General features: G+C 45.6%; 1 protein-coding gene across 2 annotated transcripts in view; it reads left to right on the top strand.

Annotated features, from left to right (window-relative positions):
* LOC147450513 (protein S-acyltransferase 21-like) overlaps window positions 1-17,676 on the top strand; it is a 58,689-nt gene extending 41,013 nt beyond the window's left edge. For both annotated transcript variants that reach the window (XM_086519738.1, XM_086519737.1), the window contains exon 9: window positions 15,943-17,676. In XM_086519738.1, the coding sequence (XP_086375864.1) occupies window positions 15,943-17,094 (1,152 nt within the window). In that variant the 3' untranslated portion in view covers window positions 17,095-17,676. The remainder of the gene's footprint in view (window positions 1-15,942) is intronic.
* The last annotated feature ends 2,596 nt before the right edge of the window (window positions 17,677-20,272 follow it).

The raw sequence follows: 20,272 nt of genomic DNA, 5'->3' as shown, positions 1-20,272 counted from the left end.
TTAGGGCTGAAATCTGTGGCCTTCTATTTGCTGAATTTCGGGGCTGTTTCGGTGGCTGAAAATGACTGTTTTGGCTGCGTTTTCGAGGGCTGAAAATGGGGGTCTTCTGCAATCACCTAGGGCTGAATCTGCTGCTGTCATGCATGCTGAAATCGCTGACTCTCTGGGCTGAAAAAAGGAAACGCTGGCTGGTACTGTACTGTTAGTAAAACGCTGGCCTATCTGGTAAGTTGGCGATGATGCAAAGCTGAAAACGCCATGGATCTGGGAAGGATGGCGATCACTGCAATGGAAAAACGCCAGGGGTCAGGTGGGAGGTGCTAGCGCTATGTGAAAACGCTAGGGCTGAGTGTAGGCAAGGATGGGAAGACCAAAAACGCCAATGTTGGGTATGGGCGATGATGAGGACCAAAAACGTTGGGGGTGCTGATGGGGGTTCTTTTTGAGAGGGTGCCTGTTGAACGGGGAGCTCTTGCTGCCTCTTCTGCTAGAAAGTGCTAACTTGGGTTTGCTTATATATTAACTTAGCAAAATTGCCCTACCTACTTTTGTTGGAAAGTCACTTAAAAATAATAAGTGAAAAATGTCAAAAATAGGGAAAATAGGCTAAATGCATTGGAAAATTCCCCTGATTGAATCTGATGAATTCTGAAGGGAATACTGATCATCTTACTATGTGCAACCAGAGGGATATGCATCTACACTAAGTGACTGGGCATGCACGGTCTACGAATAGACTCACAAAAGTGCCAGATCACTTCTAAATCTAGATTGACTAGACTGACTGAACCTTGATCATGCTGTAGCTTGTCCACGGACACATAGGGTTGGATGTGTCACGTGACAAGGACACTTACAGGTCTATTGGCACTTCTTTTACGACAAGAAGTTGTTTTCACAGTCAGTTCAGGACCTTCACGTAGTATCTTCATCTTGTATCGACGGAGTACAGCAGTTTGCTACACTGCTCGTGACGACAGTTTACCATGGAGATCTCTCGGAGGTTGTGACACCCCAGACTATTGCTACACTCATGGAGTATTGTCCTCTAGTGGACATGGCAGCAAACATCTTCATCATTTGCCTCACATCTTCGGCTTCATGCGGTTTGTTCAGCATCAGGTGTCGAGAGGGGGTGTTAGACTTACACCACTCTGTTGCTTCACATAGGTCTAGGGCATACTTGTAAGGCTAGCATGTCTCCGGGTTGGCCACCCATAGTCTAGGTTGCTCTTGTCCGGCCGACCGAGTATGCGGTCGGCCGTCTACCTTGTCTGGGTGTCCTCATATATTTCCATATATCATTTTTCTGCTGGGACGTGGGGATTTTTATCAGGCCTTGCCCTACCTCCCCTTGGGCACCTATTTATGGGGCTAGGAGGGGTACCCGCTTCCATCATACTGATTGTATCGAGGATCTTCTGCTCATGGTAGTCATGGGGGGCTGATCGCCTCCTCTTCCTACATCTAGCATTTGTGCTCTCTCTCTCTCTCTCTCTCTCTCTCTCTCTCTCTCTCTCTCTCTCTCTCTCTCTCTCTCTCTCTCTCTCTTCCGCACACACCTACTCTCACAAGATACACAAGCTTGAGTGATAATGCATACCTCTGCACCTCCATCAATATAAGTCTCTCCAATGCACTTCCTCTTACGCCATGTATCCACAATAGGACATATATCGGGTAGCTCATTCAAAGATAGGACTCTAGACATCGAGGGCTCGCCCCCATCAACCTCGGAAGGGCGTGTTTTTTGCCGAGCCAGCCTTAGAGTGGCGCTCGAGATGCAGTAAAGGGTTTTTTTTAATCAAGATCAAGCCGTGTATTGCACCATTTTGGTGCCAATTCTCCCCTCCCCCCCTTCTCTTTCTCCTCCTCTTATCTTGGCGGTGTCGGCAGTGTGGAGGTTTCCACCCCCCCCCCCCCCCCGGAACCGACGGTGTGTGTGTGTGTGTAGAGAGAGTGAGATAGAGCGTTGGTGTGTGTGTTAAGAGGGTTGAGACGGACATCGGCGGTGTGTGAATATGGTGTGGTGATCTTGTTGGGCGTGTGCGCGTTGGTTTGTGGGAAAACGGTGGTTTGCTAGTGTGAGTTGGTTGTTTTTGAAGGTGTTTCTGAGAGGACAAGGGTGCTGTGAACATAGTTACATGGGACGGCGGGTGGTGGTCAGGAACGGGGACGGGACGGTAAAGTCAGGAAACGAGGACGGGGTTCGGAACGGCAAAAAAAAAAGAGAGTTTTTTTGGCATTTTTTGACCTACACACATGCCACACACATAGAGCATCACTTTGACCATAAATTTACACTAAATAGACCAAAGAACACGAGTCATATAGGTTGAAATGTGCTAATAAAACATTGATGATCGATGGATACAAAATGAGAAGTGCATGCCACAAGGGCTCAAGAGTCAAAAAGGACTTAGGACAAACCTGAGGCCTCAAGGATAACAAAAAGTACAAAGGGCTATGTAGTAGGTAGAGTCGTAGACTCAAGAGTCTAGACTCGAGAGTCGAGTGATCAATGATCATCAAACTCAAGAAGTGCTCGCCTGTTGAATCTCCACATCGTCGTCGTAGTCGAGGTCGTCAGCGACATATGAGGGCTCGGGAGGCTCGCATTGAGGCTCGAAATCCTCCTCTAGCTCCTCCAAAAGAGTATCGGCCATAGATGGATTCTCTTGTGCCATCTCCCACTCAGTGAAATGATCTGCCTTATGTGTGACGCTCTTGGCAAGCATGCGCAAGTTAGCGCTCACAAAAACCAAATCATTGGCCCTCTGAACCCCAAGGCGATTCCTCTTCTTAGAGGCAATGTGGCTGTACACACTCCATAGTTGCTCCAAGCAACTAGTGGTACATGCTTGGCTAAGGACACGAACAGCCAAGCGCTGCAAATGTGGGCCATCTCCTCCATAGTCCTCCCACCACAAAACCGAGCCAATCTTGTTGCGATCAAGTTGTGCATCTACACATCCATAAGAGCCCTTCTTTTGCCTGTAGTTGAGTAGCTCGTCTCTAATCTTGCGCCTAATGTCACTGCTAGGCTCAAGGCGCTCCAATGCAAGCCGCCATCCTTTGCTCACCTGGTCGGTCTCTTGACGCCTTCCTTGAAACTCAGGGTCAAGCACATAAGCTGTCGTATGAAGTGGAGAGTGGTATCCATTCCACCTCGACTCACACAAGCCATGAATCTCCGCATACTGAACAGGGTCAGGCACAAGCTTCTCAAGTGCCTCTATCATCCGATCCATGGCTTCGTAGACTTTGCCAATGCATGGTTGCAAGCCATCCACCACTCGAAGTAGGTGTAGAATAGGCTTGACCATGGCGTCAAGAGTCTTCACCTCCTCCCACCAAGCGGCGTCGTCAGCCCATTCTCGGCATTTCAATCCTACTACTGATGTAGACTCCGGCATTAGGATTCCAATTTTCGTTGAGAGTGGTTTGGCGATGCGGAACGGAAGAGGACGGTGTAGATGCATGGCTCTTGAAGCTTCGAGAGATGTCGTCAAGGGTGGCTTCCCTTTGCTCTCGCGGTGTCGCCGTGGCGGAGGGATCAACGGCAACAAAACGGCCCCTCTTGGCCGCTTCCGCAATCTCATACACCGTGAGCTTCTCAAGAAGATCCAACCTCTTCTCGGGAGCTATATGAGGGCAAAACTTCACCTTGTGACCGGGTTCGTGAAGAAGATGGGCTCGCACTTTGTTTGAACCACCCATTCTCTTGTATGGGCATAGCTTGCACGTCCATGGTCTTGCACCGCCACCTTTGCCACGCTAGCTAAAGTCGACTTCATCCCACCACGACCACGTTTGCACGGCGGGCCTCCTTCGAGAAGAACCGGCTTGAGAAGTGGAGTTGGCTTGAGATGACATGATGGTGGAGAGACTCGAGAGAGTAGAGATTAGAAGTTAGAGGAGGTAGAGGAGAGCTTGTGTGGAGAGAGAGTAGAGAGCTTCAAAGTGGGTAGAAGAGGGAGAGGAGAGCTTCAAAGTTCAAACTTCAAAGTCGGTAGAAGGGAGAGACTTGAGAGTGGAGACTAGAGTGTAGAGTAGTCAATGGTCATGCTTCAAGCTTGAGCCTTGAGGCTTGAGCAATGACTCAATGAGGCTATGAGGCTTGAGCAATGAGCATTGAGTAGAGAGGAAAGCATTGAGTAGCTTGAGCTTGAGGGAAATTGCAAATTGGAATGAGACTATGAGTATTAAGAGGCCCAAGGGAGCCTTTTATAGCCTCCCAAGGGCCAAGGCCTCCCAAAATGTGGCAGTTGGGGCTGCACAGATCCGTTAAAAACGGTAAAAAAGGGTCACATTTTTCGGCCTGACTGCAGCCGTTCCCGTCCGACCCCGTCCGACCCCTGCCATTCCGGCCGTCCCCGGTCCGTCCCCCCTGCGACCCGCCTGTCCGGCTCGAATTCCGTTCGTCCCACAGCGTCCCCTTCCGTTCCTGGCCCGGTTACGGCCGTCCCCCGGCCCTAGGGCCCGTCCCCCTCGTCCCCTGTAACTATGGCTGTGAATGCCCTGAGCTATAGAGAGGCCTTGTGTAGTGTGCTAAGTGTGTTCTCCCATTCCTCCTCTCCAACGTGGTCGCCTAGCTCTCCCAAGTTCAATGGCTCTGTCGGTCAATATACCTCTGCTATAGGTGGACTTCGAAGATTGCTGTGGTTGCTCATCTGATTGTTGAGTCTCTGCTCTAAAGAAGTCAATGATTTCCCTGTGTGAATATCTCCCACTGTCTAATCTCCTCAAGAGACTGTCCCTGTGTCTGCGCAACTCTAGCAAAAACAACCCGAGTCTTGATATCTCATGACTCTAGCTAGTGGTCTAACGCCCTCTTTGAATAGACAGTGAAAGCGGCCTCGTACCTCATAGTACATTAGGCAATGACTGGAAAATCCTGGCCTTTGTTGGTACTCTCCTAAATCTGCGAGTCTCAATTTTTGGTTGGTGGGATGATGTGTGCATTTGACCAATAGCACATCGTATCCGATGGGATAAATGAGTGTCCATATAGGCAAGTCTGATCATATATCCAACCTTTGTGAGTTGGAGAAGATGCTCTAGCCTCTCTGTATATTGTGTGTGTGTGTGTGTGTGTGAGAAGCGTGGAGGAGTTTTGGCGCATTGAGTTTCTGCCCCTTGTCGCGAGAATCGCCTGTGTATTGTTGGTGCTCATTGCGCTTGCGTCAGCGGGTGTGTGCGTGTGCGCGCATGCGTGTGTGTGTGGGTAAGAGACACCTGCACGAACTTCAGCTTTTGGGCGACTTGTTGCAACAGTTTGCACTCAGCACAATAGTATGCCCCTGTGCAACCAATCTTCTTGTCCTGAGCCTGCTCGCCCCTTGTCAGCCTCTGTGCGACCTATTGCATCCTCAACGCTAGGCGAATTACAATCAATACAACTCGTAACAATTAATAATTTTACAGGCTCCACAGTTTGCAATTGTACAGGCTCTTTTATCTCGCAAGATGTATGTCTTCTGTGGCAGATGTATATATCTCTGCGGCCTCTGTGAATAGATAAAATAACAAAAATACAAACAAGGTCTTTTGTTTTGGTTTCAGACGTGGTCGAGTTGCTGTATGTCAGAGTTCCAGTGTGGTTTTAAGCGTCGTAAAGCCATGGATAATGTTTCGGAGAGTGCTTCTGAAATCAAATGCTGTCTGTATGAAGACTTCGAAGAAGGTCAAAAAGCCTGGAATGGTCAGGCACCTGCTCTTGAGGTGCGAATTCCAGTACAGGACCTTATGGATTCGGTAGCACAATACGCCATGAATGCGGTCATCTTGGTTTTTCCGAGCAAAATGCCAATTGCGCAGGATGTCGGACAATGGGTTGATTTCCTTCTCAAATGCCAGGCTGTTTATTTTGGTGCTGGGTTTCTATGAGGTTTTACTAGCAGACATTAAAGCTAGAAACCTTTTGCTGGAGATGTCTCCGCTCTTTTTTGGTACGGAGATGACTTATGTTCTACCGTGGGCATTTACGAAGGACTATCAAAGCCTTATTCATCACAAATGTCCCGCGTGGGTGGAAATTGTTGATTTCCCTCGCACGTGGAGGCATTTTCTACCGTTGTTGGCTGCTCAGCTTGGCAATTGCCCTCCGAAATTGGATACGAATACCAATAGGTTTTGCATTCTTTGGGATACGGACAAGCATACCCTGGATGAAATTATGGTGGATTTAGGGGACCCATGGGTTGGCAAGCGTCCTTTGCAAATTTGCAAACTCCTGTTTACGATGTGGTAGATTTGGTCACATGCAATCTGAATGTCCTGAACCAGTTCTACAGCCCCCTCTTTCGGCTGTTCCTGCTTCTGTCTTTGCCTCTATAGGCAAATCTGTTGGTGAAGCTAAATTGAATGGAGTTTCTACTATGAAGGTGATTCCCAATGTAGACAAAGGGAAAAACAAAAATCCGCAGTCTGCCGATGTTGGGAATGTAAATGCAGGGAAAGGCAAAAAATGTTGGGTTAGGTGATGTTAGCTCATGGGCGGTGCCTAAAACGACAGTGAAAATCCGTACTCCAACTTCCTTCCGTAATTATGTTCCTCTGGTTAACGCTAACAAGAATGTATCGTTTAAGCAGCTTCCTTGCAATGACAATCGCACGTTGATTGATGCTTGGGAAAAAGCGATGCATTCTTATAAGGATGTGCTTTTGGGTGAGGCTTCCACCTCTCAGACAGATCCTATGGACAAGTCTCCTGCTTTCACTCAGCGGATGGGTTCTGGTATAGATGTGGTGGATGGAGATGTCCATATGGACATCTTGACTTGATCCATGTGTTTCTCGCCGATGTACATATGATTTTTAATGCACATTTGCATTAAATGCATTACATACAATGTGCGTGGGTTATGTAACCTTGACAAATGGCGATTGACCTGGCACTATGTACATACATGTAGGGCAGATATACTTGTTCAAGAACACAACCTGCATGACTTTGCTGGTCAGTGTTCTTATTTTGCTGGTTATTGGATTGCATATATTGGTTTGCAAGACTATTCAGGTTTATTGATGCTGGTTCAGCATGAGCTTCAGCCACCTCTCTTGTACAATGATCCGCAAGGCCGTTGGATGGTGGTTCAATGCCTGTTGAACGGTCATGTTTATGAATTTGGAGATGTTTATGTGCATACAGCATCTGGGAAAAGGGCTGCTCTATGGTGAGACATTTCTTCTCGTTTATCGACTTCAAATGCATTTCTTTGTGATGTTAATAATACCCCTGTGATGGATGATAGTACCACAGGTATTTCACACATGTTGTCTGCGGAAAGGCTAGAATGAGATAATTTATTTGCTACTACTCCGATGATTGATTTATGGCGGCATTTGCACCCAAATGCCGCTGGATTTACTTTTCAACATGTTGCTCACTCTTCTTATCGAGCGCGGTTGGATCGATGGTATTTGCTTAATTTGCAACAATATGAGGATTTTGTATCTGAGGTTAGCATTGATTACACCTTACAGTTATCTGATCATTACCCTGTTTTGTTGAATGTGAGTTTTGGGCACTCTCTTTGTGATCGACCTCTTTCTAGAAAACGTCTGCTACATATTAACAATGCTTATCTCACTCATGCAGCTTCTGCATTCAAGGAAGTCACATTCCATGTCTCTTCCTTGGCATGACACATTTGTAGAAAGAGCACATGAAAGTATGAGCACCAAACGTGGGCATTTCCATTGTAAATTGCCACAGTTGATTGCTTTAGATCAAAAGAGAAAGATTCGATTTCATTGTTTGGATGTGTTTGATGAACGGGTTGTAAAGTGTGAGCTTTGTCCTAAGGTGTGAGTCAAGGAGAGGAGAGTGGATTTATCCCACATGCTGTGGAGCAAGGCTGTAGAGCTACTTAAAGCTCATTTCATGAATGAATAAACAACTCCATTTTGCATTACATGCTTGTCTATGGTGATCTTGTGCTAAGCTAAGTCAATACTCAAGATTGTGTTTATGAGTCCTAGCTAATTCTATCTTGGAACCTAATTCACTTGAGTGATAACCTTGCTTACACACGCTCACACATTGAAGCTATGTTTCTCTTTCATCCACCATAGCTAGCACGATCCAATTCCTAACATTTGGTATCAGAGTCATGGTGTGCTAGCTAGGATTGTTGTTATGCATTTGTTTGTTAGTATAATTAGCATTACTCTATCATCATTAGATAAATCCATTTGTTTTGCCCTTCTATTGCATACCACATGCCTGATTAGTGTTCCATTGGCTAGCATGAGCATGTTCTTGAGCTAAAGACTCTTGGGCCACTACTCACTAGCTAATTGGAAGATTAATTAGCATAAGATTTCGTTAATTTGCCATTAGAAACTTGCATTTTGCATTCAAAATCTACTCCTCATTTTAGCAAAATTGGCATTCACCACTCGTGTGTGTGCGTAGCCTGTCTCGAGAGCTATTAGACAACTATTTGTTCGCTCTGATCAGGTCTCTAATTTGTACCTAATTGTCCACCTAATTTTGCAAGATTAGTAGTTCCATTTGCTCTTTAGAATTTCTGTCCTGCAGCAACTCAAGAGTTGTGTGTGTGTGTGTGAGAGGGAAGCATTTAATGCACAAAAGAACTTTTTGGAAGAGTTTTCAAAAGTCCTCAAAGCAGCACTCCTATTTTAGGGCCATTGACCATTTCTTGAAGGCGGCCACATCCAACTTGGGGCGCCCATGGCGGACTTCAGCCAGGCGGTAAGCTGCTTTGAAGTCCGTTTTCGGGTCCGAACGGACCCCGGCCGGCTAGTCGCGCCCGTTCGCTCCTGCCTGCGCCGGTGCCCGGCTTGCTTGATCGGCCGCCATCGACTGCCCTCGCCGTCCGGTGTGCCCCGTTACCCGCTCGCTCAACTTCTTTTAAAAGGAATTTCGGGTCCGCCCTTGTTGGGCCCCCCTTCTCGCGCTGCCTCAAGGGCTTCAAGCGGCCTTGCCCACTGGCATTAGCACCAATTCTCGCGGACTAGCACCTCCAAGAGCTTTCAAAGCCTCAAAGGCATCAAAAAGGCCCTACCGACTTTCTCACGGTCAGTCTATTGAGCCCCCTTCCCACTTGGAGGGGCTTCCCACAGCTCCCTTAAAGGCATCTGAAGACCTTCAAGAGGCTTCATCTGGCTACAAAGCAAAATTCAAAGCATCACCAGTCATACCTCTTTGTGAAGAGGAGCTTCACAAAAAGGGTATATCTCTCTCTCTCATTCTTTCTCTCTCTCTCTCTCTCTCTCTCTCTCTCTCTCTCTCTCTCTTGTCCTAAATTATTGCAACCAAGCACAAAACTTTGCAAATAAATTTTCTATCATCGATCGTGCTCGTGTAAAGATGCAGACACTGGCTAGGAGAGTCTCCTAAGCTAAGACCCCTCTATTGGCACAAATGGGGGACAAGGGGATAGAGAAATTCAATGGAGAGGGATTTCACACTTGGCAAACGAAATTAAGAGGCTACCTTATGAAAAAATGTTTTTGGTCTGTCATTAGCACTGCCTTAGCATAGAATTTGGCCAAAGACGAACAAGCATTGGGAATTATCATCACTTCCTTGCATGATAACTATGTGCATTTCATAGATGAATGTAAGCATGCACATGAAGCCTGGCATGTCCTAGAAACTAATTTTGGAGCTAGGGCCAAAAGAAGCAAAGTTAGTCTTAAAAGATAGCTTTACAAAGTTACTATGATTGAAGGGAAGGACATTGCTAGCCTAGTGAATAGGCTAGCAATGTCCTCCCCTTAAGAGCATTGTTACTATGATTGAAGGGGAGGACATTGCTAGCTGAGTGAATAGGCTTAAGAGCATTGTCACGCAACTCACTTACATCCAAGTTGAAGTAGCAGAAGATGACAAAGTGGCCATACTATTAAGTGCACTTCCACCTTCTTATGACCATTTAGTCACAATTCTTGAAGAAAAAGAACCAGCACCACCATTCCAAGATGTCATCAACTCAGTCCAAGCAGAAGAAAGAAAGCAAAGAGGTTCACTCACCTCATCAGGAGGAGTTTTTATTGCAACATCTTCAAGGGGAAGATATTCACCATCGATATCAACAAACGGAAGAAAGTGTTATGAATGTGGAAGAATGGGACACGTAGCGAAAGACTGCTACACAAACAAACCTTGCAACAAATGTGGTAGGAAGGGACACCCTCCTTCTCGGTGCTACTCAAATGAAAGCAGCAGCAGTAGAAGCAACATCAGAAGCAATGAAGGCAAGAGACCTGACAGAGGGTCAACTCACATAGTAGAAGACAAAAAGGATGAAGACGAGAGCAACGTTATCTTTTATGAAGACCCATTTTGAAGATGCAGACTCTCTACTTGTAGGGGAGGACTTTTTCCTGTGTGGATACCAGCTTATCATCCTGAGTGGACATCACCATCCTTTGTGGATTTTTCTTGTGTGGATTTTACCATCTTGTGTGGACATCACTATCCTTTGTGGACTTTATTTTCCTGTGTGGATATCACTATCCTATGTGGATTTTGTTAGCCTGTGTGGATCATGCATCTTCAGTATCTTGTCTTAGTCCAAACCTCAAGGGGAGGATTGTAAAGTGTGAGCTTTGTCCTAAGGTGTGAATCAAGGAGAGGAGAGTGGATTTATCCCACATTCTTTGAGCAAGGCTGTAGAGCTACTTAAAGCTCATTTCATGAATGAATAAACAACAACTCCATTTTGCACTACATGCTTGTCTATGGTGAGCTTGTGCTAAGCTAAGTCAATACTCAAGATTGTGTTTATGAGTCCAATCTAATTCTATCTTGGAACCTAATTCACTTGAGTGATAACCTTGCTTACACACACGCTCACACATTGAAGCTATGTTTCTCTTTCATCCACCATAGCTAGCACGATCCAATTCCTAACACGGGTTGTCACTCCGTCTCTATGTTCATCTACATTGCATACACAGTCTTTAGCGAAGACAAGGTTTTTTCCACTCACTTTACATGGAATGGGTATGTTCATGGTTTTGTGTTGGAAATGGTTTCAGGAATTTTCCGCCATGGAGATTCTTGAAGAAGAAAGAAGCAGGACTCTAGACGAAGTTGACGCATCGAATGAGCCACAGAAGACTTTGTGTTGCTTTCGGCGCGGCCCAAAGAAGCAAGCGTTGTAGACCTTTATGAAGCTCAAGTAACGCACGACCCACACATCAGAGTGGGCCGGCGAAGAGTCCCTTCCAGGATTTTGGATGCTATTGGCGGTCTCCCTCGACGCCATATAGTTCGGTACCAGTACCTCACTTTGAAAAGGAGGGGATGTCACGTGACACATCCCAACCCTATGTGTCCGTGGACAAGCTACAGCATGATCAGGGTTCAATCAATCCGGTCAGTCTAGATAAGAAGTGATCTGGTACTTTTGTGAGTCTATTCGTAGACCGTGCATGCCCAGTCACTTAGTGTAGATGCATATCCTTTGGTTGCACACAGCATGATCATCAGAATTCCCATCAGAATCCATTAGAATCAGTTAGGGGATTTTTCCAGTGCATTTAGTCTATTTTTCCTATTTTGGACATTTTTCACTTATTATTTTTAAGTGACTTTCCAACAAGAGTAGGTAGGGCAATTTTGCTAAGCTAATATATAAGCAAACCCAAGTTAGCACTTTCTGGTAGAAGAGGCAGCAGGAGGAGCACATGCTCTACAGGCACCTTCTCAGCAGAACCCCCCAAGAGACCTAGCGTTTTTGCTCCACAGCAACAGCCTAGCATTTTTGGACCAGATCAGCCAGCGATTTGCACTTGCAGATTCTGGCAGCAGCAAGACATTAGATCACCTTAGCATTTTGCATTTGCAAGACAACCGGCGTCAGAATTGCAGATTTTCAGCCCTAGCGTTTTTGCATCTACAGCCAACCCTAGCGTTTTGCAGATTCTCCACGACGGAAAGTCAAGGAACATCAACGTTTTCAGTGTCAGCAGTTTGTACCCGCAGATCAAGTCTCGAACCTCGCAGATCTCACCTTCCCGCAACAGTTCCTCACCGCACGGTCAGTTTCCGCAAGGTTTACAGTTTCAGCCCGGAAAACGCAGATTTCAGCATCTGCGTTTTCAGCGCCTCGTCGTCGCATCGTCCTCATCGACATCCTCACCGACATAGAGTTAGAATTCAATAGATAGAACATTTGCAGATTTCAGCCCATAGCGTTTTTGGACAGCAGCAGAAAGATTGCAGATTTCAGCCCTTACGTCGACTTCGTCATCCCCGTCGTCATCGTCGACATAGCTTAGGCTTGCATCAGTCTCATGCATACCATTTGTACCAGATTGTGCGATCAATAGTAGATCGCTCTCGCCATAGAGAGTGGGGCCTTCGGAGGAGAGTCTTTGTTAGGTGCAGCGGAATGATTGTTTGCGCTGTGCTCAAGATGAGTGCTCCGAACTGTGCTCAAGGTTCCTTTTAGTTCTTATGGAAGGGAGAGCCTTCCGTTCTTAATGGAAAGTGCTATGATCACGAACAAAGTGAATGGACACTGTGCGTGCAAGTGTATGAGACTGAGAGATAGAGAGAGAAGAGAGATACGACACTAGAGACGTTATAAAACCCTCCTCCGAAGGCCCCACTCTCGTCGGCGAGAGTGGTCTACTTATGATTGCACAAAGTACGACGACGACGACTTTAGGGCTGAGATCTGTGGTCTTCTAACTACTGAATTTCGGGACTGTTTCGGTGGCTGCTAATGACTGTTTTGGCTGCATTTTTATGGCTGAAAATGGGGGATCTTCTGGATCCAACTAGGGATGGATCTGCTGCTATGGAGACTGCTGAAAAACGCCGCCGTTCTGTTGTCGCTAAGGCTGGAAACCAAAAACGCTGGGCTGCTGTCCTAGCGTTAGTAAATTGCTGACTTCCTGTTGCCGATTGGCTGGAAACAGGAAACGCTAGGGCTGTCCTGTATCTGCTGATGAAAACGCTGAGGTTCTGGAGTGTGGCGATCTCTGCAAAGCTGAAAACGCCCGAGGTTGAGGGAGGTGCTGATAGGGGTACTGCTCGGATTCTGCTGAGAAGGTGCCTGTTGAGCATGTGCTCTTGCTGCCTCTTCTGCCAGAAAGTGCTAACTTGGGTTTTCTTATATATTAACTTAGCAAGATTGCCCTACCTACTTTTGTTGGAAAGTCACTTAAAAATAATAAGTGAAAATACCAAAAATAGGGAAAATAGGCTAAATGCATTGGAAAATTCCCCTGATTGAATCTGATGGATTCTGAAGGGAATACTGATGATCATGCTGTGTGCAACCAGAGGATATGCATCTACACTGAGTGACTGGCCATGCACGGTCTACGAATAGACTCACAAAAGTGCCAGATCACTTCTAATCTAAACTGACTGGACTGACGGGAACCCTGTTATGGTGTAGCTTGTCCACGGACACATAGGGTTGGATGTGTCACGTGACAGTCTTACAACGTCTCTGGTGTCGTATCTCTCTTCTCTCTCTCTCTCTCTCAGTCTCATACACTTGCATGCACTGTCCATTCACTTTGTTTGTGATCATAGCATTCTCTCATTAAGAACGGAAGGCTCTACCTTCTATAAGAACAAAAGGAACCTTAAGCACAGTTCGTAGCACTCATCTTGAGCAAAGCGCAAACATTCATTCCGTTGCACCTAACATCAGAAGGTTGATGACGAAGTGATTATGGAAGCCTCGGAACTTTTTGGCATTGTGGCTGGGCTTAAAGTCAACTTTTGTAAATCGAAGTTTTTGCCTCTTCGTTCTTGTGATTGGCACAGTCTATTGTGGCCAGGTGAGATTGTTTCTCCAAATGTGATTATTAGGCATTTGGCTTATCCATTGGTTGGAATGTCACTCATTCTCAGAAAGTGGATTGGGTTATGCAACGCTTGAATGTCAAATTGCACTACTGGAAGTTATCCACTTGGCCATCGCATGTTCGTCTGCGAATTGTTCAGAGTATCCTGTTGGCATATGTTCAGTTCTTTTTGCCACTGATGCATTGGCCTCATCATTGTCTTGATCCTCTTATGTTGGACATTATGTCCCATTTGTGGCAGAACCATGCTCAGAAAAAAGGCTTGCGCTTGATGTCTATGGAGAAGCTTTGCACTCCTAAACGCCTGGGTAACATCTTGGATTTACGCATGCATGTTCTTGCTCGGAAAGCTATGTTGTTGCCTACACTTGCGCAATAAATTCAGCCTTGGACTCTTATGTTTGCACACCTTGGTCAGCATGTTGTTACTTCCTCTTTTGGGCATTGGCAACCATCTATCTGGGAGGTGGTTTTCGGCAAGATGGAAGGGTACATTCCTGGATGTCCTCTTGCTTCCACTTTAGTGTCTGCTCTCTCCACCACTGTGTGGGAAGCAAGTGAATCCCCCAGAATCTGGCCACCTCACCATCCCGTTATAAATAACGAGATGGTGCCTGCTGCCAAGCTCAAGAAGGTGTCTGCCATATCCAGTGTTGTCCTGTCCCCCATCTGCAGACACTCTACTCACTCCCATGTCCTCTGCATCAAGTGCCCTCATGATCTTCGGTTGCTCCATATCATAGATCTCACATTGTCGGCTCTGTGTGTTCCCGTTGAAGTCCCCCATGAGGAGGACTTCCCCGAGTGATGTGTAGTGAGAAATGTCCTCCGATAGTCGAGAGTAGGGGTCCTGGATAGCATATCGTGATCCATGTGGTGAAAAGTAGCATATGGCAATGTATAGCCCTCTCTCGTGGGTGAGCTCTAGCCGTACCCACATATAGCATTCCTCCTCGTCTCTACTCATCACCTGTATCCGGTTGTGTAAGCTCTGTCTGAATAGTATGGCCACCCCTCCTGACCCCCGAGCTGTACTCTGTCTGGTGATGGTCCTTCCTGTAAGTCGATCCCTACTGAAATCCTGTAACTACAGGTAGTCCTCTCTCTGGGCTCTCATGGGTCTCCCTAAAACATACAAAGTCATGCTCATTGATGATCTCCTCTAGGCGCTCCAGATGTGTCCATATAGAAACATTGCAGTTCCAGACTGCCCCTCTGAGTGGTGTCTCCTGTGCTAGTGTATGTGTCTCATAGGTCCCGAATCCCTATGAGATTGGGCGGCCGTCGATGAAGATTCTACCATCTCGAAAGAAGGCCTTTTTACCTTCTTTCCGTGCCTGAAGGACCCTAGGCATGCATGATTTCCTGTGCTCGATCTGCATCCTAGAGAGGTCCTCGTCCATAAAGATATGGCCGCCCTGGAGGCCTCGTAAGAGCACCCTTTTGCGAAAAAAGGTGGTGCGGTCCTCATCTCCTCGTAACTGTATGATCAACGGGCGAGCTCGAGTGGTGTCATGGCCAGCTCGCCATGCCTTTGTAAAAGGCATAGTCTCTTTGTAGCCTAGTTGGCTACAAAGCTCTCGTGCATCCTCCTCTGCTGAAGGTCCCTCTTCAAGGCCAGTGATCCTAACATTGTGTTTCCTCATATGGCGCAATTGCTTCTCCTCGAGAGTAAGCTGAACCCTCAAGTGCTCTCCCATGTGAACCTCCTCGCATACCTCCTTCTTGATATTCTTTTTAACTACTTCCACCCATCCCGATTGTTTGGCCTCCATTTCTGTCTGGATCTCTTTTTTGATGTCTGCTTTCCATTTATTTTTGATCTCTACTTCTATATCTTCGAAGCTCGAGATTTCCCCCTCTTCCCTGGAGATCCGGAGGTGGTTGATGCTTTCTTGTATACGGTGTATCTCCGTGTTGGAGGTGTCACGGAGTTCTTCAAATGCTTTCTTCCAGGCCTCCTTAGAGAGAGAGAGAGAGAGAGAGAGAGAGAGAGAGAGAGAGAGAGAGAGAGAGAGAGAGAGAGAGAGAGAGAGAGAGAGAGAGAGAGAGAGAGAGAGAGAGAGAGAGAGAGAGAATTAGAATTTGCTTTGCTTTAACCTTATCAAATTTTTATATTTTTGATTTGGACAGGATGAGGTGGTTCCACATTTAGCACCGGGTAGGGTACCGTCCACAGTGGATCCTGATGTTGATGATCGATCTATGAAGTCCAATAGCAGATCTCAAAAGAATATGGTCAAAATCAGTGCTTGGAAGCTTGCAAAGCTAGATCCTAATGAAGCTACACGTGCAGCTGCAAAAGCACGACGAAGCTCATCTGTGTTGCGACCATTGAAAATGCAGGACTCAGGCATAGCTGACACAGATTACACATCTACCATGAGCAGTAGAAGTAGCGTTAGTACAGAGATTGGACATCCTACAAGGAGAAATGGGGGACAGGTTATGGGGAACTCTCCTCAGGGGCCGCAGGGATTGCCATTTGGACGAGCTGGGAGTAAGAGTGAGATGGACACTCGGACACAAAGCAGTTGCAGCAGTCCAAGTCGGACTAGTGTGAATGAGTCCGGTGGGATGAGTCCTTTACCATCTCTTGGGAGGCTTACTGCTCCTGTGCCCCATCGCTCCACTGCATTGGACCAGCGCATAACTCAGTTGCCCTTAAGTGTGGGATTGCCGTCTGTTTTTTCACATGCCGCACCCAATCAGCAGTTGACATCTGCAAATGTTTTCGACTACAATCATCTGCACCGCTTGAGTGGGGCTCCTGTGTATGACGAATACACTGGGCGAAGTCGAGTGAGCCAACTGAACCGCAACTTGAGGGAAAACAAGAGGACGGCAGTGTTTTGGAGCGAGGGGGCAGGAAGGTTTGGGTCTTTGGTCGCAAGGACAAATTCCAGCAACTTGGATGAGAATTTGCCTTCATCAGGGCCGCTGAGTAGAGAACAAGGTTGGTCACAAGTCCATACCACTCCTGAAAATGCACTGCAGGTTTCGTCTATAGGACCAGGTGCAGTATTTGGACCGCCTGAAAACTTCCTTTACAGCGGAGCCTCCATTTTCTTTGGAGGTCCGATATGCACCCCATTATCCTCGCAGAGGAATAACCCCCCTGTTTCTAATGTACCCGGTATGGCAGGTGTTGTCGATCACCAGACTGCTTTGTCCAGAATACGAAGCCATGATAATAGGCCTTCACAAGGTCCTGGTTTTCAACGCACACAATCACCGGTGTTTGCTCCAAGCTCTACGCGCATAGAAACAATGTTTTTCCACTAATCTCACACAAAAGCTGGTCTTTACAGTGTTTTAGTGCTGCTGATCTTGATGGCTTATGAATTGGCTTGCAGCAGATGCTCTGCCTTGTTAACAACCAGCTGTTGAGGGCCTTTGCTGTTGCTACATAATCAAATACTTGTACCCATCTCAAAGCAGTTTTAACCCACAGTATTCCGCTTTGTATACATAATTATATGTAGGAGGACCAAGGATGCAACGGCGGAAAACCTATCTACACAGAATCTTCAACACCCCTTGTACCTCTGTTTGATAAACACTTTTTTTTTCTCTCTTTTTGAGCACAGAAATCAACTCTTTTCATATTGAGTAAATGCCTTTATCCGTATGATCGTGAGCACTTACAAATAGTGCTGGGAGACTCTCCACCACTGCCTGCGTTTTCAGCATTCACTTGAGTTTTAGCTGTTGCTTTCTCACTCTCGTCTTGACAGTTTGTGGTGCAAGGACCTAAACTATAGTTTTGAGCCCTAAACCCTTTAAGATAAACCTCAACTAGAGGATACCAACTAATGGTGTCAACTAAAGCTATTTCAATGGTATCAACTACAGCTTGTTTCCTGTGACCTTGTGCAACTGTGAATATGAATGTTGGCACCAGGTAATATTTGTTCCAAATTTAAGTAACTTGTTTGCCCATTCCAGTGATACACCATAATGTCATGCAAAGCTTTTCAAATCTCTCTCTCTCTCTCTCTCTCTCTCTCTCTCTCTCTAACCGATGCTAGATCTCTTGTGATTCAGCTATCCTAGCTAGTTGCTTAGTTCACACCTAGCAGTTTAGGATTCCATAGTATTTTATTTTGTCATTTTGTCATGTCGTTACTCTGACTTTGTATCAGATCCACCACATTGTAACTTTCTGGTCTCATAGGTCACTTTGGCCTTTTTGAAGACGTTAATATAACATTTCATCTCTCTCTCTCTCTCTCTCTCTCTCTCTCTCTCTCTCTCTCTCTCTCTCTCTGCCCAAGTGTAGATTGGTTATGCCATTTCCCTCTTGAATATCAGGTCTTGAGTTCAACTCTCCTCGTCAGATAGATCTTTAAGGTCTCTTGGGATAGTTTCCTATGATGTTAAAATTCTCTTCTTCTTCTCTCTCTCTTTCTCTCTCTCTCTCTCTCTCTCTCTCTCTCTCTCTCTCTCCCCCCCCCCCCCCGCAAAGTGTACATCAATAAGACATTTTTGGCTAGTCGTGAGATGTTAACAAGAAAATAGGCCAGCTATGTTCGAGGTGGTGCTCACGAAAACTGGCCCTTGGGGAATTTTTATTGGCAAAAATTGAATAATTGGAGCTAGATTCCAAGTTTGCATGAAGGAAACTAGCAAAACTTTACACGTACGGTTTAATCTGGCAAATTAGGAAGAGAATTAAGTGTCTTTTCTTTTCTCCCATTCGAAAAAAAGTTTTTGGTGAGCGATGTTTCTCAATGTCATGGGGGACAATTGTTTTGTCATTTTGGCAAAAGCAGGTTAGCTTTATTTTGTTAACTAGGATAGGTTATAACAAAACCCAATCATATGTTTGATTGGGTTTTGTTGGTGGGAGCTTTAACCTATCCTAGTTTTAGTAGGTTGACCCTATGAGAGCCTTTAAAAGGTTGGACGGCTCCCTCATTGGCACTTTAAGTTGGCACGGCCTCTTAAATGTGAAGGGCCCTTTTAGATTTTATGTGCGTGCTCATATGCCTTTTAAAACCAAGTCCCCAAGCTATTGCACATTTGGATTCACAGAGTACTTATGACGTTTTGACTTGTTTGAAAAGGCATTTGTATAACCTACAGTGTGGTTGAAGCTCCCCTTATATTTCTTGGGAGGAGGTCTTTTACAAATCTCCAATTTCATAGAGGGTCTATAGAGTCGGCCTTATTTTTTTTTTTAAAGAGGGCGCTTTGAAACCACCTTTAGAAGCTCTTTGGGGAGCCCTCCAATCTAGGTGATGGTCTGTTCTCTTATTTCATAGAGATTCCGTCTTATTTTTTAAGAGGGCCTTTTAAAACCACCTTTAGAGGGTCTATGGGGGAGTCCCCTTTGTAAGATCTACCACCCAAGTCCTCTCTTACAAGAGGCAATGGCCTAGATTCCTAAAAATGTCCTCGAAGTTTTATGGTATTTGGTGCAACATATCGAAGGCATGAAGGGGTTGTAAAGAATGTAGATAACTATCGGACTATAATGATTGAGTCTCTTATGGCAAAGTTGTTTGGGTGTACAATATAGATAAAATAGAGTAATTGGGCTGAATACAATGGCTAGTGTACAAAAGGACAAGTGAGTTTTTGTTGATGCCATAGCATCATGGATCTTTGCAAGCACTATTGGGGTTAAACAAAGATGTTTGTTGTCACCAAGTCTCTTTGATCTATGCATCGATCAATTGAAACAAATGGCCTGACTTTATGCAAGAAAAAGGCATTGAAGAGGTCACTATTTGCAATGTGGCAATCATGCTTTTGTTGTATGCATATGATGTAATGCTTCTAGCGCACACTTTAGAGGATTCAAAAAAGATTATGGTTATTTGCTTATGGCTTTTCCTTATGGTTTGCTTGTGAAAATCAACCATAAGGAGAAGCCATGCATTGTGTACAACAATGAGACATGAAGTTGTTGAGAGCTTTAAGTACCTTGGCCTTGAAGGTTTGGTCAATCACAAGTGGTGTGAATGTGCTATGCGTCGTTTAGAAGGAGAGAAGAGAGCATACTATGCATTTGAGAACAAGTGTAATGCGAAAAATGTCAAATGTTGGTTTTCTCAAGAAGTATCCTTTTTTATACATTTATGACACCGGTTCCTCTTTATGGAGTTGCAGTGTGGGGCGGGAGCATCTCAAAATTTACTTGGAAAGAGTTTAAGAATATCCAAAAGCGTTTTCTTACAAACTTTCTCCAAGTTAGTACACAAACACCATAATGCTCTTACTTTTTGAGTCGAAATCTCTTCCTATTGAGATTATGGGCATGGAAAGGGTTGTGGAGTACATGATAAAGATGCGTAAAAACCCCTCACATCGGCTTCCTTCAGTTGCATAGGAAGCAAAGCAAAAATGTTCAAAAGACGCAGAAAAGCAAAATTTTGAGCACGGGATGAATGCAAGACATAAAGAAGTGGTTTGGGAGATGAGATGCATTACACTTGCTACATGATGTCTCAATAGA

Source organism: Adiantum capillus-veneris, chromosome 9 (assembly GCF_014529385.1).
Source record: "Adiantum capillus-veneris isolate H3 chromosome 9, ASM1452938v2, whole genome shotgun sequence".
Lineage (NCBI taxonomy): Eukaryota > Viridiplantae > Streptophyta > Polypodiopsida > Polypodiales > Pteridaceae > Adiantum > Adiantum capillus-veneris.
This window is presented reverse-complemented; position numbering and strand designations above follow the sequence as displayed.